A 23,909-nucleotide genomic window follows, 5' to 3' on the forward strand; every position below is an offset into this window, starting at 1 on the left:
TGTTCCATTGGGATTAACATTATCCCACTACTACTATCTTTGCTTATTAAGAAACTTCCTAACAGACCTCCCACAACTCCTAATTATTCTGTAAGCTGAAATGGTTATATAAAGGGACAATGTCTCTCACTCCACCATCAAAAAAGAGGTACATGAGAATCTCACACAACTTTTTAAAGTGGCTGCAGCAAAACAATCTCATTTTAAACACTAAGAAAACCAAAACAACAGTGATTGTTGGGACAAGACAAAAGCCAGGACATATTGTGCAACAACGATTCCATTTAGGTTACCATGACAGCTACAAAAACTATCTAAAACACCTCTATGTGACAGGGATAAAAAACATCAAATTGCTTTGTCCAAATTGCAATAAAATGAATTTATTTGTGCTAAAACAACCAGCATATATCCCACAGAAATTACCTCATAGTTCTTAGAATGCGATTAGACTTTTCTTTTTCTTTCGGCTTTTTCCCAGTTAGGGGTCACCACAGCGGATCACCTGTCCGCTCATGATTGGCAGTGGAGGTTTACAGTGTCGAGTTGCCAGCCCAGCACCCAACCTTCCACAGAAGGCACACACACACACACACACACACACACACACACACACACACACACACACACATACACATACACACACACACACACACACACACACACACACACACGCACTCATGCCTAGGGCCAATTTAGAATGTCCAATCCACCTACAGCATGTCTTTGGGATGTAGGAGGAAACCGGAGCACCTGGAGGAAACCCACGAGGCCACAGGGAGGATATGCAGACTCCGCACAGAAGGCACCCCAGCCGAGGATCAAACCGGAGAACCTCTTGCTATGAGGCGACAACGCTAACTGCTGCACCACCGCGGCTGCCCTTAGAATGTGATTAGACTGCAATCTTAAATTCCAGTTCTGAATCAAATTAACTCCATCAAAATAATCAGACTACTATTTTGGTGAAAAAAAATTCCCACTTCCTTTCCCAACCAGCCAAAGATAGAGCACTTTTGCCCATCTTGAATATCATCTACTCACTATAGTATCATCAACCAAAAAAATACCTGTGCAAGCCACCACACAGCATTTGTAGATTTATTGCTCTGGCCCCTGAAAGGGAACATCACTGCATGCTGCCAGCTAAACTAATTAGGCTACAAATAAGGTAAAGGTGTACATTATTAGCAGCACCCCTAACCTATAAATCTTCACACTTTTCTCTTCTTTGCTGTCAGGATAATAAAATGTATGGCCATATGTAACCTGAAATCACAGTCACCCCCCCCCTTTACTAATTCTCTGAAACAATCTCCATTTTACTGACCACAGTTTTTTCTATACTGGCTCCCTGCATATAGGAATCAGTCTCTTCCTTTTCTGACCATTTGTCAACATTTTAATAGTGGCAGCATCATTTAAAATACAGATACTAATGACACTTTCTCTAACCTCTTCATGTTCTGTATCATTACTACAACTTAAAAATACCACAAACAAATCAACTGCATTTAAAGCCAATTTTTCCAACCATTCCTGTGTTCTGCAGCTTTGCTTCACTTTAAATCTACTATAAGCATTTTAAATTCTTTTAAGGTCAGCGTCTTCTTTGCCTGCATCAGTACTCCTTTCCCACTAAATAAATCTTACTGCTCTGTTACTTTCATTTAACATATCTCCTTCATTCTATTACTCATAGCTATACATGCCCTCCTCATATGCTGTTGGCAAGTGTATGCATTACAAATACTCTGTCAATGTTTTCCATATTCATTGCCCTGTATTTACTTTTCTCTGCACTGCATGTTCTAGCATTGAAATTATTTAGCATTTTTATAAACCATTCTCTGTGATGGTTGTACTGGAATCATCTTGCATTTCTTGTTCTTCTCAGGCTGAACCTAAAATGGTCCAGATGGATCAGTGCTTTAACCCAACTGATGAAGGGACACCAACCAACCAACCAAAACAAATAAATAATTAAAATTATGCTCCTTTTTTAAGACTATCTAATCGACCATTCATTACAGATTATATCAAACTGGCAGCTGTTAAATTACTCCTGTTCATTGGAAAGTATGGACATTTACATCATTGTAGATAAAAAAGCAGCTTCAGCAAAGAATGCAGACTAGCTCAAGGAAAAAAAATATTAGTGTTTAACAGGAAAGGATGACTAAAATATTTTCAGTAACACTTGTACTTCATAAGATGATATATAATTAAGGAAGGTAAGTGTCACGCCTTCTTACTTTGTAACTAAAGATCACCCTCACAATATTTCAGAGTTACAAAGAGTTACTTTGTAGAGCTTTAAATTCTGTAGCACTTTCTAAACAAAGCTTGGGGATTACTACTAGCAAAAAACAAAATTTTAATGAATCTAAGGTTAGAAATTGTAAATGGATGGTTCTGCTTACCACAGTTGACAGGCTTGGGATAAGCTTCACTGAATTTTGGATTTCCTCCTCTGTCACCTCTACGGCTGTGCAATGCTCTTCCTCCAAAGGCAGTGGCTCTGTTCCATTCTGTGTGACCCACACATGTGACTTGGGAGAAGAAAAATAAGGGAAATGTAGATTAAACTAAGCTAACAGCTAAACATGAAAAGTAACTTCAGAAAACTGATATACAATGTACTTAGTGATCCAAATATAGTATGAATAAACTGCAAGGCAAAATTTATGGGAGTGAAATGCTATGCTGAACATTTGTAATGCTGTATTTAATACAGCCATGAACAGTCAAACTGCAGCGAGTATAGCAGCTTATAGCCAAGATATCTGCATCTGCTAACAGTGAACAGAGTTCTCAAGACCACTTTTTAAATTATCAGACTGGGCTGGATAGGCATCTAATATACTATACTTCTCCCCAGGGTAGATGATCTTGGAAAATCTTGGCAAAGAACCCCTATAAACACGGCCACCTATACAGTGTACATGCTCAGCCATGTAGGCTATGAAAAGAGACAGTGGAAGTATATGTAATATTCTGTAGTCTCCTACACATCCATGGGCAATGCTCCATGGATGGGATAATGACAGATTAAAATGAAAATGCTCTGTTCAAAGGATACCATGACATACCAATAACTGGACTTTCAGCATCTGACCCAACATCTAATCACAGAGTAAAGGAATGTGTTTTCATGGTCTCATCATGTGGCAATTTGTGTTTTTTTGAGAAAGTCAAGGGTAAATTATAGCAAAACAGAGATGGCCTGGTCACATTCATAGTAGCTCTTGATAAATAAAATACACATGTTCAGCCCAGGAAAGGAGATGATCAGTATACAGCAACCTGGTAAAACTGTACAAATATGCATTTTCCTCCACTGTGAGTACATGCAAGACTGTATAAATACTTGTGAGGTCAGAGAGTTATGCAAGAATACCCCACTACCAAATAAAACAGATTTAGAACCAATAAAATGGTGAACGGATCTTTTGCACATCCTGTGTGCCACATATGTTCAGCCATACATTGTAAGTACCTAGTATTCTGCCTCATATGTATGACTTGCTTTTCATTTTTGGCAAGTTAGGTTGTTGAAACTAATCTCTGCCAGTGAAAAGATCACTAATAACCTCGTACAAGGAACAGTCACAGTTATGCAATAAATCGTTTCACTAGTCATCCAGTCTGATATAAGAACAAGACAGACAACGAGATCCCCAGACAAGAAGCATTATAGAATACACATAAGCATAATTCTGTCATTTATTTTTTCCTGTATCAATGTATACAACATTTGCGCACTTCATCTAGAAGGTCTTTGGAGTTTAGGAAGGTTGTATGTGAGTCTAAGTGTCTGTTTGAACTGCATTTGATAGGTGCAGTGTGTGTACTACTGACAACCTGATTGGCATTAGGAATGCCAGAGCTTTTCATTTAATTTCCTTGTGACTCACAAGAGACACAGTTGTATCTCTTTCCTAGTTTAAATATGCAATTTAAAGGAGAATACAAGTAAAAGACAGCGTAAGGAAAATAAACCACATTATAGAAAACAGAAGGCAATGCAGCAACACAAAATACAATAAAGCAAAAAAAAAAACTAATCTTTCCCTCACAGCAATCTATGACAGAGAATGAATGAGCTTTTCCAGTAAAACCTTGAAATGTTTTATTTTACCCCTTAAATAGAAGGTTAAGTTTCTAGTTCCATCCTCAATTCACAGGTAATTAACATTCATTGACATGTTCTAATTTCTGTGTGACTCACAACAGACACAGCCATGGTCTCTTCCTTAATTTAAACATGCAATTAAAAGCAGAATACAGGTAAAAGACGGAGTAAAGACAATAAACCACACTATACAAAATAGAAAGCAATAAAGCAATACAAAATACAAGAAAAGAAAAACAAGCCTTTCTCTCACAGCAATCTGTGGCAGAGTCTGAGTGAGCTTTCCTAGTAAAGATCTTGGAGTTAGAATATATAATTAGCAGGGGATATGGGGCCACAGGGGGCTAGACCCCTGCAAAAAAGATGTTTTCTTTTGGCTTTTATGGTAAATGTTTTACATGCAAAGAAAGTGATGCTTGGCACATAAATAGAGTGTCAATGTGCATAATGTCGATCATTCGGTGTTGTCATTACTGCCATTCGATAAAGGTAAGTACATATATATATATATATATATATATATATATATATATATATATATACATACACACATGCGTGTGTGTGTGTGTGTGTGTGTGTGTGTGTGTGAGTATATATGTATATTGTTCATCTATATGTGTAAATGTATGTGATGTATGTGTATGTGTATATCCTGAAAGCATTTTATTTTATTTATTTTATTTTTATGTTTCAACTAGGTATACCACTGATCTACATGCATCCTTTTCAAACTCAATCCAGAAGCATGTCTGGGCTTGCTCAGAGTGACAGAGCAGACAAATGCAAGCTCAGGGAATCCATCCCTGTTGTACAGAAAACATCTCTAACAGTTTGTAGCCTTAATCCTCTGTTCGGACAGACCCGAGTTGAGGGATATGATTAAAAGAAATAAACAAATAAACAAGCATCTAGTATACCTTGTAGACCAATCTTTAGCTACACTCCTTAAACTACCATCAACAACAATGTCAAATCACAACAGTTTACACTCACACACACACACACACACACACACACACACACACACACACACACACACTAAAATTGGCACTTTCAGAAAAGAGTTTAACAGGGATCTAGTATGGGTGTCCATTGCCTTCTTTCCTCGGTACGAGGAAAATTCTGAAGTAAAAGCCTTTTCCCACAAATTCCTGGGGTACTGGTTCTATTGTGCCTCGTACCTCCAATTCCCATAGGACGAGTGGAAGCAGGTGGATCTGGTTGTGGGGAGGATGTGGCATGCCATTTAGAGGAGGGATTCCATCAAGGACATGGTGTACCCTTTTTTATACCAGAAAATGCTTGCTGGTCTGTGGTAATCTTTTCATAGGCTCATAGGATCATAAGTGGTTACTAGGCTATCGGACCGAAGGTCATTTCAAGCCTAGCTTTTCATCCCAATGTAATACCATAGATACTCTAGTCAATACCCAAGATTGCATTTAGTTATGAATGCCCATGTCCAGGAGGGTTGTGGGCATTACCCCTGGTAAGAATTTATGGTGCCCCATCCACTCATCCACGACCGTTTTGAACAGTGTCATAGAGGTGCTCTGCTTTACATGAATTGGCAGCCTATTCCAAAGATGCGGCAGTGGTGGGATACAAATGTTTTCCTCCAGCACATCCTATTCAAGTCACAGGCCATATTTAGGTCCCAGTGTTGACTGACTGGGTGAGCATTTTTGAGATTGGAGGGGCCAGGGGTGTGCCTAGGATCGCTTCTAACAACAGTGGTGGGTTGTTGAGTAATTCCTTTGGTAACTGGGTATAAAGGTTAATGGAAGCTGTCTGCAGTCCTTCATGGTTTTTACCTGTTCTTAAAGGATTTTGAAAAGTTTGGCTGCTTGAAGTCCAAACAGGAGTTTTTTGTCTAAAGAGGAATCTATAATTTTTGCTTTAAAGTCCTTAGGCATGGGTTGATTGTGCAACCGTGTATACCTGCAGAGGACAGAACCAGTGGCAGCTGCCCTGGGCAAGGTCTCTACAGCATGATAGTGACATTTTGTGATGCGCACAACTACTACCACTATGTGATGGCCACCACTGCCACCAATATGTGATGTCCCCATGATGGGCCACTAATCAAGGAGCCTGAATCCTCAACACTGACACTGGAGAGGGACGTGCACTTGGAATATGAATGGATACACTCAATATTTCCAGATGCAGACCTCCCTGCATCAAGCACACTTTCTCTTAATAGCAGACAGGGAACACACTTAGCCCAGGGTCTGGATGTCTCTATATCTCCCTCCAGGTCCCCAATATTACTCCCCACTGGTACAGCTGTAGGGTTGGGTCCTCAGCCGAGTGTCCAAGCCAAGTTCTCCAGCACCCTCTCTGTGAACCCAGTGTTTCATGTCCCTGCCCCAAGTAGCTGATGCACACGCACTTTGAGATTTGATTTACACACACACACACACACACACACACACACACACACACACACACACACACACACACCTGGGAAAGGCTGGCACAGGTTTACTAGCTATGCCACCTTCTACCCAGACTATAAGGTAGCTATCACTGTTACAATCAGCTACACTAAGGCCCTTAACAGAGGGTGTCCAATTGTACTGTGTAATAATAATAATAATAATAATAATAATAATAATAATAATAATAATAATAATACAAAAGGTAGTAGCTGATGGCTAGGTCTTCTAGAGTGACCCACACAGTATCACAAAAAAAATATAAGTACTCTCAAAGGTAAGATATTTTCTACAAGGACCAGCCACAATAAAAGTTAAATATATTTAATAATAAAAGAGCATGACAATATTGAATATATATTTACAGTAAACCACAGAGTTCAAATCACAGAAAATACTGAAATTAACAGTGATGGACAGATTCATACAAATAAAGAAAAACACACTCTAAACTAAGCTTCACTATATTCCTGACTAATCTAAAAGAATTACCTTTTCCTAGATAAGTTACTGAGATGCTGTGGGTGAGGATCTTTCTAGTCAGATTCCCCAAAACAGGATACTTAATACATTGAGATTTCTCTTTTTAATATCTAAATATCATTTCCAAGAGGGCTGGCAGAATGACTTAATCTGGCTACCTGACTCTAGGTTCTCACAGTATTCCCCCTTGAACCTGAGACAGGAATCTAGCATAGAGAGCTACAATACACATCCAAATGTCTATGGCAGTGTCTGGGGCTTCCTCTCTTTTTACTGAGCTAATGAACAAAGACTTCTTCCCAAGCCTAGTGTCTTCAGTCCTACTCAGCACCGTGGGGTGCCATCTCAATGGCCTAACAGCTCGTCTACATTTACCTTATTTTTCTTAATGTAAGCTAGCTGGTACATTTAATTCAGTTACAATAATACATGTGCATTTCTTTTCATTCCAACAGGGTGCACTCTTAATACATTTTAATGCAATTAACACAAGCTAAGCTCACAAACAGATTTTCAGCAAGCATCTGTACAAATCAGTTTGATATACAGACAACATACAGTTCTAATACATTTATAACACAAGCATCTTGTATAAATCAGTCTGATATTCAAAGGACATATTCTTTACAAAACTCCAGCTGGCTATGCTGGCACTTGCCCTTATCATCACATCTCTTCCCCCCTCGAAGACTGAAAAGAGTTTTTCAAGTGACCCTTGAGAAACATGGCCTGAGAGAAATAAGCCTATCTGGGAATATGCTACCCTATTCCCTGTCCCAAGAGGCTATCTGCATTGGCAAAGCTAACCCCACTATGGTGTGTACTGTCATGTCACATGCCTACAATCCTAAGCTCCACCTTAACAACATGGCATTTTGCTGACTGGCTCTGTGTAGCCATGTTAAGGGATTGTGGTCTGTAACTACAGTGAACGCTTTCCATATAGATATGGCTAGAGTTTCTGCAGTGTCCATACCATGACTAGACATTCCTTTTCTACAGAAGCTTAACATTCCTCCCTGTGTTGGAGTCTATGGCTGAGACATACCACTGGGTGCTCTTCTCCCTCTGAGTAAACCTGGCTAAGTATAGCCCCACCCCATGGCTTGAAGCATCCATTTGCACAACAAAATTATTTGCTGTAATCTAGACTGGCTAACACAGGGGTTCCCTCCCAAAGCTCCTTTAAGCATCTGGAATGCCTGCTCACATGCTGGGGTCCAAACTACCTTATCTGGCCTGTTTTTCCTTGTCAGTTCTGTGAGGGGAGCAGCTATGGTACTACAATTGGGGACAAACTTTCTGTAGTACCCCCTGTCCCTAAGAATGCCCTCACCTGCCGTTTGGCAACAGGGGAAGGCCATGCCTGAATGTCTTCCACTTTGCAGCAGGTTCTGACCTGATCTTACCATTCCCCACTCTATGCCCCAGGTAGGAGACCTCTGCCATACCCATCTGACACTTACTAAGCTTAATGGTCAACCCTGCGCTCTGCAGTCTGCCCAGCACCTCCCTGACATGCTGAAGGTGCTCTTGCCAGGAATGGCTGTAGATGGGAATATCATCCAAGTAAGCAAGGGCATAATCTCCTGCTCCTGCTAGGATACGATCCACCAGCCTCTGAAAAGTCATTGGGGCATTTTTCATCCCAAAGGGCATCTTTGTGAACTCATACAAGCCGAAAGAGTCACAAAGGCTGGCCTCTCTCTAGCATTGGGTGTCAAGGGCACTTGCCAGTAGCCGTTGGTAAGATCAACAGTAGTCAGATACATAGCCCCACACTGATGATCTAAGACTTCATCTGTCCTAGGCATGGGGGGTTAAGCATCTGACTCTGTGTGACTATTTAGCTTCCTGTAGTCCACAGAGAACCTGGTTCTGCCACCCTTCTTTGGTACTAGCACCACTGGGGAAGTCCAGGGACTGCTAGACTTCTGGATTACTTCCAGTTCCAACATCTCCTGTAATGCCCCTTCAGATTCTGTCTGACTCACTCAGGCACCCTGTAAGGGCCTGCTTTAAAGGTCTTTGGGGCCCTGTATCCACATTGTGCTCTACCAGGTGGGTGCACCCAGTTTCCCAGTGAACATGTCCCCAACCCCTGTAACACTGCTCAGATTTCTTGAACCTGGGTAGGGGATAGCCGCAAGGGACACTGCTACCCCTTCCACTGTGGTGCCAGTCTGAGCCTCACCAAGGAGATCGGTCACCAGATCCCCCTCAGACTCCTACTGTCATCCACTGCAAACACTTCACACAAGGGCCTCCTTATCATGGTAAGGCTTCATCATGTTAACATGGTACAATTTTGCCCCTACCTACTGCCTAGCAGTTCTACCATGTAGTTAACATCACTGACCTTCCTTACCACCTTGAAGGGTTCCTCGCAAGCTGCCTGCAGCTTACTGTGTCTGACAGGAATGAGCACCATCATCTGCTGTCCACCAGCATAAACGCTGGCTTGAGCATTCCTGTCATACCAGACCTTTTTCTGCTGTTGGACTCCTGTCAGGTTCTCCTGGGCCAAGCCCAGGAGCTCCCTAAGCCTTTTCTTGAGGTTTAGGACATATGCCATAACAGACTCCTTGTGGGATTCACACTCACCCTCCCACTCATCACAAATCAAAACTAAAGACCCCCTCACCCTATGTCCATACAGCAGCACAAATGGTGAAAAACCTGTGGATTGCTAGGGCACCTCCCTGTATGCAAACAATAGACGGGGCAAATATTTGTCTCACTCTTTCTTAAACTGGTCTGCAAATGCCTGTAGCATGGTCTTCAGCGTAGAGTTTAACCTCTCCACAAGATCATTAGTCTGGGGGTAGTAAGGGGTTGTATTTAGGTGTTTCACCCCACAGCACTCTCACAGACAAGCCAACAGGTCTGACATTATATTGGTACCACTGCCAGTCAGTATTTCTCTTGGGAAATCTACCCTGCTGAAAATCTCTAGCAAAGCATTTACCACCTTCTCTGCCTCAATGGAGGACTGAGCCACCACCTCAGGGTATCTAGTAGCATAATCTACTACCATGAGGATATACTTATTTCTTGGGGAACTTGGGGTACTCAGAAGCCTCACAATATATATAGCTACCCTGTGAAATGGCTCGTCAATCACAGGTACAGGCATCAAAGGAGCTTTGACCTTGTCTCCTACCTTGTCTACTTTTTGGCACTGCTCACAGGTCCTGCAGTACCCTATTACATCCCTGGCACTCCCACACCAATAAAAGTTCTGCATAATATGTGTATTGGTAAGCTTTATGCCCAAATGACCTGCAAAAAAATGACATGGACTATTGCTAGATGTGCCAGATGGACTGCTATGAGCACTACCAACTGCTGTATTACCTCACATTCTTGCTATCCCTCAGGGGTCCACTCTCTATACAGTAATCCTTTGTCCAAGGATACAGATTCCCCTTTTCCTTGAGAATCAGGCACTTTCCTAGCTACCTCCCTCAAGCCTCTTAGTGTAGGATCTGAGAGCTGAGCCTGCCTCAACTGTTTCTGTCACTCTTCCCAGCTCCCCTTCAACAGGAAGTCTGGTATCCTCTGAGAGGGATGCCTCACTGTCAGCCTGAGGACTACTACTCCCCTCTGCCCTTGAAGTCACCCTGTCCAAGGGAACATCAGTACCCACCAGCAGCTGTGGCTCACCTTCAGTCTCACTGCTACAATAAAGCTTCCTACTTGAAGTAGCCACATCAGCAGCCCTGGCTTCAGGTGTGCGGTGTGTCTGTGTCTCCCCCAGGTTACTAGACCCACATGCTGTCTCCAAGCCTGACTGAGTGTCACTGCATGCGCACAAGGTACTGCATTATCAAAATCATTCACTTTCAAGAAATCTGCAGGGATATCCACAAACACACCTACTTGTTTGCTTCCTTTTACTCCCTCCCAGTCAAAGTGAACCTTGGGCAAAGTCATTTGGAATGGGATCCCTCCTAAAGCCCTGACTGGAGTGGACTGTCTAAGCAAGTACTGCTCCTCTTTAACCATCACAAGCTTCACAATGGTTATGTCAGAGGGAGTGTCTCTCTTGGCAGCGGCCTGTTTTCCATACACCAAGACTGCATATAAACTTTGTTGGTAGTTTGGTACCCCTGTTGACTCCATCAAAAGTTACCACTGGCAATCTGTTATTCCCACTTGCTGACTCCCCCACCTTTTGTTCTCCATCTTGCCTCTGTGGACATCTATATGCTACATGACCCTACTGGTTACATTTAAAACATTTAACCCTTGAGCCTGGCCATGTATCTGATCTAGTATCCCCTGTTACTGGCGGACTCTTCTGGGGTGATTTAGGCTGCTCAGCATGGGTTCCCTTATATCCATGTGCAGCTCTGGGTATCCCTTTCCTGTGCAGTAATACCCTACTTGCTGGGTACAGATGTCCTTTTCTCCCCAACTTATCTGCAGAGTTGCATTCCCTGTCTGTCAACCAGATTCTCATGTCCTCAGGCAAAGGGCTAGGGGCTTGTTCCCTCATCAAAAGATCTGCCAGCCCTTGAAAAGTTGTGACCTGACACCCACTCACCCATCTATAAAAGTAAGTGCTTAGTTCAGCAGTATAATCACATACACTTCCATCTGCCTTGCGTCGATGCTCACAAAACTTTTTTTCTGTAAGCTTCAGCTGTTAACTTAAAACATTCCAATAAACATGTAGCTACATTATAATTTAAGCAATCAGTATCAATCAATCTACAAACAGCATTTACAGCTTTACCATGTAGTAAGGGGGTCAGAAACTGTACCCAGTGCCCTTGGTCAACATTATACTGTTTGCATACTCCTTCAAATATATGAATAAAACTAAATTATCACCTTCTTGGTACTGAGGAAGACATTTACTGACCTTTATTGCTTCTGGGGTACAGTAACTCCCTTCCCCACTACCTCCATGACCCTGGCAAAGAGTCAGAATTTCTTTTCATGTTGCCTCTGCCTCTCATTTTCTTCAGCTTCCAAACATCTCAGTCTCTCTTTTTCTTCAGCCTTCAAATGAAGAATTCACTCTCAGATTCTATTTCCGACCATTTGGCCTCCAGTTCAAGTCTCTAACTCCAGTGGGTTTTTAAATCCTCTGAGGAAAAGTTGAACTGTCATAGGTTCATAGGTAGATACTAGGCTATCTGCCCTAGGGCATTTATAAGCCTAGCCAGAGTGTATTTGGCTTCCGCCTCCCTATTAGATTAGCCTACTGTGCCTCTTTAAAGTAGGTCACAGAAGGTACCCTTTTAAGATTAGTTTACTGTGCCTCTGTCTAGCAGGGACACAGAAGAGATCCCAGGGGTGAATTTGCGATCTCCCATCCACGCGTCCAAATTTCGCTTGAAGAGGGTCAGCGAGGGGCTATGTCTAATATGAATTGGGATTCTATTCCAGAGTGAGGGGAGCCTCTGGGAAATGAATCTGTCCCTCCAGCATGTCCTATTTATTTTTGTGCTGAGGTTTAGGATCGTGTAGCTCTAAGGGACTTGGATTTTTTGAGGTGGAGCATGTCCATTAATTCTGGGTTTGACATGGCTTTGTACGTTAGGCATAGATCGCCTCTGAGTAAGCGGTAAGCAACTGTGTAGAGCTGGAGTTTCTTTAGTCGATCTGCATAGGACATCTGTTTGTAGCCCATGATCCTCTTGGTGAGGTACTTTTGGGGTCTTTCCAGTTGCCGCAGGTGTCGGGTAAGGTACATCCCAAAAGGGGCACTGTACTCAATTATGGGCCTGATGAGTGACGAGTAGAGGGGCACAATGACCTCTCTTGATCTAGATGCGAACCCTTTCGTGATAAGGTGGGCTATATAGAAGGTCTTTCTAACCACTTTGGCAACGTGATTATCAAAGGAGAGATTACTATCTACGTTTGTCCCCAAATCTCTAATTACTTCTTCTGTACTTAATGGATTACCACCTATGTGGTAATTTGTGGGCACCTTGTTTTTCCCAAAGGGGATGACTATGCACTTTTTAGCATTTAGCTTGAGGCCGTGGCTCTGGCACCAAGCATCCGTCTCTGTGAGACCCTTTTGGAGGATGCTTGTGTCAGCTGGAGATTCAATTATGGCCCCCAGTTTGCAGTCATCTGCGAACTTTGTCAGCCATAATCCCCCCGTGTTAGCCTGAACCTCAGAGAAGTATATACTGAACAAGAGAGGTCCCAGAACTGAGTCCTGTGGGACGCCACTTGTAACTGGTTTGAATTCGGACATGGCACCTGCGATTCTGACCATGTGGGTTCTATCTCTGAGCCAGTTTGCAACCCATCTTGTGATATAGGGGTTGATATTTAAGCTGGTAAGCTGGTAAGCTTATTTATGATGCCCGAGTGGGGTATTGTGTCGAAGGCTTTTGCGAGGTCCAGGTAGGCTGTGTGGACTACCTTGCCCTCATCTATGGCTTTGGTAACTGTTTCAAAGAAATCAACTAGGTTTAAGAGGCAAGATCTGCCCTTAACAAAGCCGAATTGGGTAGGGTCCAGTGTCTGGAGGCTCCCAATGTCTTTGTTTATGAGTTCCATGATAATACGCTCCATAGCTTTACAGACCAGACTAGTCAGGCTTACGGGGCGATAGTTTCCGGGGTCCGTTGTGGCACCACCTTTGTGGAGTGGGACCACTGTAGCTGTACGCCATTCTTTGGGTACATATCCTGTAGTAAGGCTAAGTTTGAACAGTGACTTAATGTGAGGGTCCAGTTCTTCTTGGAGCTCGTGTAAGACACAGCCTGGGACACTGTCTGGTCCCATAGATGCTGTGTTTTTTGCTTTGGAGAGGGCAGCTTTCACCTGTGCATCTGTGATGTCAGGGAGGTTACATTAAGTTGGGATAGGCAATTGCTCCTTTGGGGGGGAAGGGGGGGAGAAGTTTGCACTGAATCTGTCAGCCAGGATGTTGGCTATGTCTGTAGGTTCGGTATATTTTGTACCGTTATGCAACAATTCAGAGCATATCTGGGAGTTTCCGCCCATGTTCCTGACATAACTAAAGAAGGCCTTGTGATTATCTTTAGTGTCTAGGGCAATTTTTCTTTTGAAACTGGCCTTTGATGATTTTATGAGAGAACGAAGTTTCTTGCTAATACTGATCAGAGATGCCTTCCCTTTTTGGGATTTTGCTCTGTCATGTAGTAGCTTCCTCCTTCTGTTGTATAGCTTATTTATGGCCGGGGTCCACCAGACTGGTCTCCTGTTTTTGGAGGAGTGAGTCTTGGTTTTATTTGGGATAGCACGATCCATGCATTCCTGCAGGTGCTCACAGAATGCATTTGTAAAGGATTCTGCGGATTGGGCTGTATTATCCTCTGGCCCAGGGGCTTTGAAGGATTCCATCTCAGTCTTGAAAAGTGCAAAGTTGGCTTTTGAGAAATTCTTTACAGTGATTTCCTTGGCTGGGGGTGGGGACGGGATATGGATGTCCAGGGAAATTTGTTTATGGTCTGATCTTACCAATGAGGGGTTTACCTCTGGTGTGGAACATAGAGTCCCCATGTTGGTGATGACCAGGTCCAATATGTTGTTCCCTCCTGTGGGAGTGGTGACCAGTTGTTCCATTGCGTTAGAGTTTATAAATTCAAGGAACTGTTGGGCGAGGGTGTTTGGGCTTGAGTAGTTTTCCCAGTCAATGTTTGGGTAGTTGAAGTCACCCAATAACAATATGTTTTGAGAGACCTTCATATTCTCCAGTGTTCTCAGGAATGCCAAGTGGGGTTCCTGTAATAGGGAGGGTGTTCTGTAGCAGGCTACAAACTGAAAGGCAGTTTTGCCCGCTGTTAGTTGCACATGGATGGTTTCCGATGCTTTGTGCAGTGCCACCAACCTGGAGGTGTAGGTATCTTTGATGAATATAGATACTCCCCCTCCTTTTGTGCTTCGGTCCGAGTTTTGGGGCTGAAACGCATGGTATGAGTTATAACCTGGCAGTGCTGGGGTGCTCTCAGGAGCCTTGAACCAGGTTTCTGTTACTGCACAGACATCGATTTTCTCCATGCTGAGGAGAGCCTCGAGTGCGTGCATCTTGAGGTTTAGACTTCTGGCATTGAGTAGCATTACCTTTAGTTTTTTTATCCTTGGGTTGTCTATGGAGGTGGGTTTGTCCTTTGAGCCTTGCCTAAAAAAGGCACTATGGGGGTGGCAAGAGCCTTGGCCAGTATACGAAAGCCTAAGGGTGACAGGTGCAAGCTGTCCCTAGCGAAGCAACGTGGCTTGTTGAGCATGTCATCCCAGGCTGACAGGCACTGGATCCCCTTTGAACGACACCAATACTTTAGCCAATTGTTGAAACTGATCATTTTGTCTTTATACTGTGGCATCATTCTTGGTGAGGGCAATATGCTACTCAAGGTCAGGGTCATACCAGCCTGGGCTACATGGTCAGAGAGCTCCTCTATGTCTCTTTTCATGTAGTCCAGGGAGGTACGTCTCAGGTCTTTCACACCAGCATGGACAATGACGGAGTCATACTTGTACTTGCTTTGGAGGGACCCGAGTGCTTGCGTTATGTGGTGGATCATGGCACCCGACAGGCAGCTTACAGTGACCTTCTCCTTGTTCAGTCTCATGAGCGGGACGTCAGTGTGCCGGACAATAGAGTCCCCTACAACAAGTGTATTTGGTGTGTAGTTTGGCCTCAAGGGCTGTGACTGTGAGGCACACTGATTTTGTGAGATATGTGATTGGTGGATATTGTTGAGGGGTGGCTGTTGCTTGGATATCTGCTTAGGAGGTCTTTGCTGTTTAGGCAGATTTTTATTTAGAGCCTCCGAGTATGTTTTTGTGTGTTTATGTGTTGGGTATGCAGATGCAATAGGTCTGTGTGAGACTGGATTTGTGGTGCGGGTGGTTACCTTTTCCTCCTGACTGACTGTGCCAGTCTTGGGTTGAGAGAGCTCTGCCTCCAGTTTGGCTGTGTAACTGCATCTCTCACATGTATTAGAGTTTGTTGGAAGGAGGAGCGGGTTGTCTGTGTACATAAGGCAATTGTAACATTGCCTCAAAATTCCCAGATTCACCAGCTGGACTGGAGAGTATCCTTGAAACTGACCCTTGGACATACCAGATTAGTATAGGGAACTGTTTTTTTTACTGATCAGATTAGGGGAAGGGAACTGATTTTTCACTTGATCAGGAAGGACCAATCGGGAGCCTAAATCTTATGAGAAGTCAAGGAGGGTGTAGTGCTTTAGTTAGTTAGTGTTTCCTTATAAGAGCTGAGCAAGTGCAGGGCTTTAGAAAGATAATAAAGTGATTACTCTGAGAGTTTGAACAGTTCTAAGGGAAAAAATGAAGAGCAGACTTTGTGGAGCCTGGAATAGTTTAAACCTGTTTAGGCGGCGCTGCCCGACGCTGCTCAGTGCGCAAAACCGCACAAAAAGAGAGTTGTAGGGTTTTAAGAGAGAGAGATCAAGGAGTTTAGAAATTATACAAAATGGCCAATAAAACTACAGCTTCTAGGTAGTCACCACTCCTCCAGGGACAGGCAGGCTGTTCAGTGTTTACCACTCCCACTGGTGAACACAGAGACTTCCCTTTAGCCCAAGCAAGCAGTGGCCTTCTAGAAACTTCCAAACAGTTCAGAACAGCAAATCTGTAACTGAACTTTCTTAACTTTCAGAAAGTGGGAAAAAAGCAAGATTTTTTTGTTTCTTTTTCTTTTTGTTGTAGTTTAAAGGTAGCAGAGATACACAAGCAGCAAAATAATCAGAACAGTGCAATAAATGACCCCACACTTCAGTGCTAGGCCAAAACCAGTTACAATGCAGTTTTTAGAGAAAAAAACGATTTTAAATTAAGTGCAACACAGGAAATGCAGTAAACAGGCTCTAGATGTGTTCCAAGTACTGTTACTGTTACAGATATAAACTTTAGCAAGCCGGAAAATGCCAAAAAGTAGGCAGCAAAGCAGTAGAACTTAGCAAAAAATCAGAAGAAAATACTTAAAATCACAAAAGTGGCTCCTTTTCTTCTCTCAGCATTTTCTCCCCTTGGTAGGTGCTTCAGCAACAACTAGCAAGCCTGAATAAATGCCAAAACCATGTGGCAGTTGGGTTTTAAGAGAGAGAGAGAGATCAAGGAGTTTAGAAATTACCCAAAATGACCAATAAAACTACAGCTTCTAGGTAGTAACCACTCCTCCAGGGACAGGCAGGCTGTTCAGTGTTTACCACTCCCACTGGTGAACACAGAGACTTCCCTTTAGCCCAAGCAAGCACTGGCCTTCTAGAAACTTCCAAACAGTTCAGAACAGCAAATCTGTAACTGAACTTTCTTAACTTTCAGAAAGTGGGAAAAAAAGCAAGATTTTTTTGTTTCTTTTTCTTTTTGTTGTAGTTTAAAGGTAGCAGAGATACACAAGCAGCAAAATAATCACAACAGTGCAATAAATGACCCCACACTTGAGTGCTAGGCCAAAATCAGTTACAATGCAGTTTTTAGAGAAAAAAACGATTTTAAATTAAGTGCAACACAGGAAATGCAGTAAACAGGCTCTAGATGTGTTCCAAGTACTGTTACTGTTACAGATATAAACTTTAGCAAGCCGGAAAATGCCAAAAAGTAGGCGGCAAAGCAGTAAAACTTAGCAAAAAATCAGAAGAAAATACGTAAAAGCACAAAAGTGGCTCCTTTTCTTCTCTCAGCGTTTTCTCCCCTTGGTAGGTGCTTCAGCAACAACTAGCAAGCCTGAAAAGATGCCAAAACCACATGGCAGTCGGGTTTTAAGAGAGAGAGATCAAGGAGTTTAGAAATGACCCAAAATGGCCAATAAAACTATAGCTTCTAGGTAGTAACCACTCCTCCAGGGACAGGCAGGCTGTTCAGTGTTTACCACTCCCACTGGTGAACACAGATACTTCCCTTTAGCCCAAGCAAGCCCTGGCCTTCTAGAAACTTCCAAACAGCTCAGAACAGCAAATCTGTAACTGAACTTTCTTAACTTTCAGAAAGTGGGAAAAAAAGCAAGATTTTTTTTTTCTTTTTGTTGTAGTTTAAAGGTAGCAGAGATACACAAGCAGCAAAATAATCACAACAGTGCAATAAATGACCCCACACTTGAGTGCTAGGCCAAAATCAGTTAAAATGCAGTTTTTAGAGAAAAAAACGATTTTAAATTAAGTGCAACACAGGAAATGCAGTAAACAGGCTCTAGATGTGTTCCAAGTACTTTTACTGTTACTGATATAAAATTTAGCAAGCCGGAAAATGCCAAAAAGTAGGCGGCAAAGCAGTAAAACTTAGCAAAAAATCAGAAGAAAATACTTAAAATCACAAAAGTGGCTCCTTTTCTTCTCTCAGCGTTTTCTCCCCTTGGTAGGTGCTTCAGCTGTTTCTGAGAGCTACCAGTTGCCATCAGCAGACTGGTTATCCTCCTGGTTGCTGGTCTGTGCTCTAGCTGTGATTAAGGGTGCACTCATTTCCCCTTTAGTCAGCTTGGCATGCACCAGGCCTTTGGTTTGGCACATCTCAGGCAACTGGTTCCTTGTTAGCTTGCCATAATCCTCTGCTGACATCCTTCCCTGCTCTCCCTGACTAACTCAGCTAAGAAAAAGTAAATAAATAAAACTAATGTGCTATGAAACTCTGAATGTCTACTTTGTGGCTGCTTGAGAGTACAAAACCTTCTTTAGTGACCACTGCTTACAGGCTAAAGGAGTTCAATTAATATTCCCACCACTGCTCAACAACATATGAGCATGTGATGATCCCTCCACTGCCAACCAAAATGTGATCCCTACCACTGCACAGATATGTGATGTCCTCATGCTGGGCCAGTAATCAAGGAGCCTGAATCCTCACCACTGACACTGGAAATACAAATGGATGGACTCACTATTTCCAGATGAAAACCTCCCTGCATCAAGTACACTTTCCCTTAACAGCAGACAGGGAACACACACAGCCTGGAGTCTTGATGTCTCTATATCTGTTTCCCTCCAATTCCCCAATAAGACTTCCCACTGGTACAGCTGTAGGATTATGTCCTCAGCCGAGTGTCCAAGCCAAGTCCTCCAGCACCCTCTCTGTGAACCCAGTGCTTTCTGTCCCTGCCCCAAGTAGCTGACACACACAAACTTTGAGATTTGATATGCATACAAGCATACACACCTGGAAAAGGCTGGCACAGGTTTAATAGCTATGCCCCCTTCTGCCCAGCCTATAAGGTAGTTATCACTGCAACCAGTCACTCCACAATCAGCTACTCTAAGGCACTTAACAAAGGGCATCCAAATACACTGTGTAATATTAATACTAATACAAAGGGTGGTAGTTGATCGATATGGCTAGGCCTTCTGGAGTGGCCCATAAAGTGTCACCAAACAAATAGAAGTACTCTCAAAGGTTAGATGCTTCCTACAAGGACCAGCCACAATAAAAGTTTTACATATATTTAATAATAAATAATAAAAGAACATGAAAATATTGAATATATATTTACAGTAAACCACAGAGTTCAGATCACAGAAAATATTGAAATTAACACTGATGGACAGACTCATACAAATAAAAACACTCTCTAAACTAAGCTTCACTATATTCCTGATTAATCTAAAAAAATTACCATTTCCCAGTTAAGTTACTTACTACCGCAGGACAAGATGCTGTGGGTGAGGGTCTTTGCAGTCAGATTCTCCAAAACAGAACACTCTGAGATTTCTCTTTTTAATATCAAAAATATAACTTCCAAGATGGCTGGCAGAATGAGCTCATCTGGTCACCTGAATCTAGGTTCTCACAGTATTTCCCCTTGAAGCTAAAAAGGAATCTAGCATAGATGGCTACAATACACATCCAAATGTCTCTGGCAGTGCCTGGGGCTTCCCCTATTTTTACTGAGCTAATGAACAAAGGCTTCTTCCCAGCCCTAGTGTCTCCGGCCCTATTTAGCACCATGGGGTGCCGTCCAATGGCCTAACACCTCGTCTACATTTTCCTTATTTTTCTTAAAGTAAGCAAGCTGGTACATTTAATTCAGTTGCAATAATACATGTACATTTCTTTTTATTCCAGCAGGGTATACTGTTGATACATTTTAACACAATTAACACAAGCAAAGCTCATAAATACATTTTCAGCAGAAGCATCTGTACAAATCAGTTTGATATAGAGAAGACATACAGTTCTAATACATTTGTAACACAAGCATCTTGTATAAATCAATTTGATATTCAAAGGACATATCATTCTTTACAAAACTCTTACTTTTGTAGCCTGATTAAGTAGAAACAACATTTGCTGTTTAGAATCAGTTCCTTATGGGTCCACTACTGCCTTGTTTAAGGAACTGAGGATGGATATCAAATACTTGGTCATTTTGGTTTGGTAATTTATAGCCCTGAATGCCAAAGTAGAGGAAGTATAAACCTTTTTATTCCATCTATCCATAGCTCTACTAACCTAGCATGAAGGGAGGGCACTGGCATTAGGGAGGGGCTAAGAAGGTTTATCAGAAGAGAGAGATACTGCAGAGGGGTTTGGCACAGGATTTTTAAACAAGAATTTCAAATCATCAGTGACTTTAAAAAATCTGTCATTTTTTGTGGCCAGGAGGCTGTGAGACAAGGACCATAGAGTTGGCTTGAAAGGCACACAGGAAGACCTCAATAACAGGGGAAGAAGTTGGGGTGCCTGTTTCCAAGAGGCTGTAGTATCTTTTCTTAAGCTCTGTAATCTGCTTAGACTCTAGAAGTGCAGCCATATTAAAGCAGGCTTTCACAGTGTGCACACAGTTTCAGTGAATGCACTTTCATTTAGTGAAAATAACCTTCAGTCAAGAATACTGATAAGAACAGAATGTGCAGTACATTTGAGTACAAACACATTTTGCTTGTATGGTACAAGGCTTGGGAACCAAGGCTAAAGAGTCGTGTAGAGATTTGCAGGGTTTTGGTATTATTAGGAAATACTTCAGACACAGTTAAGTTAGTTCATTTGGACTGATATGCAGAAAGTCTTTTTGGTACAGACACTCACGTTTGAGTGCAGAAGTCAAGTCAAACATCCAGCATTCCAGAATATTAATGATACTGTTCAGGAGGAAAGGAATATGAAGAATATGAATGCAGAAGACTGTTTGAGTTTTGTCAGCAATGTGATTGGAAACAGTTTTCGGCTATGATTGACATCTACCTCTATTGTACATAATAAAGCATTCTTAACCGAGCTACAGTGTTAGGAGACTTTACTGCGAAAGGTACCAGAAGACTTGGACCATAAAGGAGGGACTGGCACCTGCTCAGCACAGGTCTGGGTAATTAACATATAAAGACATTCATTTCAGTCTCATTCCAGTTTCTTCCAGTCATGAAAGCTTATTCCAATATCCTACAGTCATAACAATTCTTTCAATAGCAATGGGTATATGGAGGGAAATGCCTGATGAGTAGGATGGGACTGGTTGATGCATTTGCTTTTTTAATACACTAAAGAAATGCAAGCAAAACTGTGTAAGTATTCAGACAGCAAGCAAGGACTGGCATCAAAAATCAAATATCATTCATTGCAGAAGTGGTATTGTGTTTTATCTGGCACGCTGGTACTCAGGGTTAAGACAATTTGCTGACAGACCTAGACCTAGAAGCAGCTTGGGATTCAATGCCAGCATCCTCCATTTGCCTTAACTAGACTATGCACCTATGTCTTCACTGAAAAGGGACTCTGTGCTCAGTGTACATACCTGGTTAGCATTTTAAGGTCTTGCAGCAAATTCCTGTCAGTGTCACAAGAGAAATGCTGTTTGGCAGGATAGAAATTGGAGCAGCATATTTTATGCACTTTCCTAAATTTTTTACCTTTAAAAAGTCTCAGCAGGCATGTGATTAGCAAAGGAAATTCACTATAAATGAAACATTTTCATATACTCAGGTTATGGTTGACAAATGAGTAAAATAAACAACTCATATATTCTAAAATGGGGCCTTATATTGCCTATATGTCTTACTGTGTGTGACAGTTTGGCAAAGACTGTTTACTGAAAGCTGGATAAAGTCATATGCAGTTTTTGTTCATTTTGGTGTTTCTTATTTTAATTAAATTATGAAGGGCTACTGTTCCCTTGCTATCCAAAACAAATGAAAACTAGATAAAACTGTCATTCGATGAATTGTGTTTTCACTTAAACATCCTTATGTTGGCTTATTTGGCATCCCATAATACTCAAAGATCTCCAGTTTGAAGACAAGAGCTTATTTGGAACTGGGTAGTTAAAATGTAATTCACCTTCACAGTTAATAACACAAACTGCATGCCCTTCAGCTAAATGCTCTGTTCCTGTGAGATCAGTAAGCTGCTTATAGTTACTACAGCTGTACACTTTTTAGGTGCAATGTAAAAAAAAAAGAGTAAACTTGGTGGTGGTGGTGGTGGTGGGGGGGCTTAACATAAAGGTACATAGTTTATGAATGCTGATTTACTCAGACATCCTTAAAGTTAATGTCAGGGCAGTTGAAGTCTGCAAACAATAAATTAATCTAAATACAAATAAAGATCTTAAACCAGTTGAAGATACTAGAATGAACTTCTCACTTGCTATTTAATGGTTTCAAATGTGTTTGAAAGTGAACATGTCACTTCTCTCTCTGCAGCAAAAATGAATAAAGGCAAAATGTAAATGGCTTTGAGAACCATTTTTTTCCTGCATCAGTCCTATTTTAGGTTTAATTCAAGAAACATCTTTTCATTTGAGATGAAATAAAAAAAAATAATCAGTATAATGAGAACAGTGAATTCATTCTTGTACCTTTCATGCTGGGCTTTGTTTCCTGTAACATAATTATAACTCTAACTAGCACAAATGGTACAGAACGATGGATCCATGCCAGGATAAAGCACTGGCACCTTAAACTAAGGAGAAAAACTGACAAAAAACACTGCAAATGACTAGGTAGACAATAGATGTTTGTATAGGCAGTTCTGATTAAGATTTAGAGCATTCTACTTTATGCAGTCTTGTTATAACTCAAACACAGTACTTTATTTTAGTTTTCTATAAAAATGACATCTGAGGGCACATTTAAACAGACATTAACCAAAACCTGTTTATTGCTTACCATTGACTAGTGAATATGAAAAGCATTGATACAGTCTCTATACTTTTCTTGAAGAATGCAGTAATTATAAGAATAGCTTCCTAGAAAATAATGTCAGTATTTTGTATGTAATTTTCCTTGTGCAGACAACTAACTAAAGTAACAGGCTGGTGCTGCGATAATAATGACAGACAGCAGTAATGTTACATTTCAGCTTCTCTTTACAGAATGTATACTAGAGCTGTTCAGTGGTTTCTAAAGAGGGCTTGTAGTTAGAAAAAATTATAATAAGGCTACATAATTTTCTTAAATCTTCATTCTGCCAAGAGAGGTGAATCATTTGAGAGTTGTAGCCATTAATATAATGCCAAAGCAGCCTGTTACTATTATATTTCTAGCACAGATATTAGGAATTACCCTTTAAAAAATAGGCAACACATTAAAAAATCTGTCAAATTCCTAAACACTTGCAGCTTTCATGGCCAAAGAAAAGATCAACAATTGTGAATATCACATGACTTATCTAAGAAACAAAATGAGAACCTGGATCACAGACTGTGCACAGTGTAAGGACTAGCCCCTCCATAATGTAAAAACCTAGTTAGAGCTGATTGGGTCATGTTGACTAATGTTGCCATAAATGGGCATGGGTATGGAGAAAAGTGGGTTGAGGACAGAGCCTATTTCAACCTATGCCAACCTAAGCCAGGGACCCATGCTAATGCTGGGAGGGGCCTATGTGCTGCTAATGGACTGTGTGTGCCTGCCATAAAACTCAGGAACCCTTGGATCAATAAGCTACTGGCAGGCTGTTGTCCG

The 23,909-nt window shown here is 41.7% G+C and overlaps 1 protein-coding gene across 1 annotated transcript in view; it reads right to left on the reverse strand.

The window, feature by feature from the left end:
* CAMKK1 (calcium/calmodulin dependent protein kinase kinase 1) overlaps positions 1-23,909 on the reverse strand; it is a 1,557,316-nt gene that overhangs the window by 179,733 nt on the left and 1,353,674 nt on the right. The window contains exon 13 of the mRNA XM_044082102.1: positions 2,424-2,552. Coding sequence (XP_043938037.1) covers positions 2,424-2,552 — 129 coding nt within the window. The remainder of the gene's footprint in view (positions 1-2,423; positions 2,553-23,909) is intronic.

This window comes from Protopterus annectens, chromosome 9.part0, assembly GCF_019279795.1.
Source record: "Protopterus annectens isolate FY-2018-M chromosome 9.part0, PAN1.0, whole genome shotgun sequence".
Taxonomy (NCBI): Eukaryota; Metazoa; Chordata; order Ceratodontiformes; family Protopteridae; genus Protopterus; species Protopterus annectens.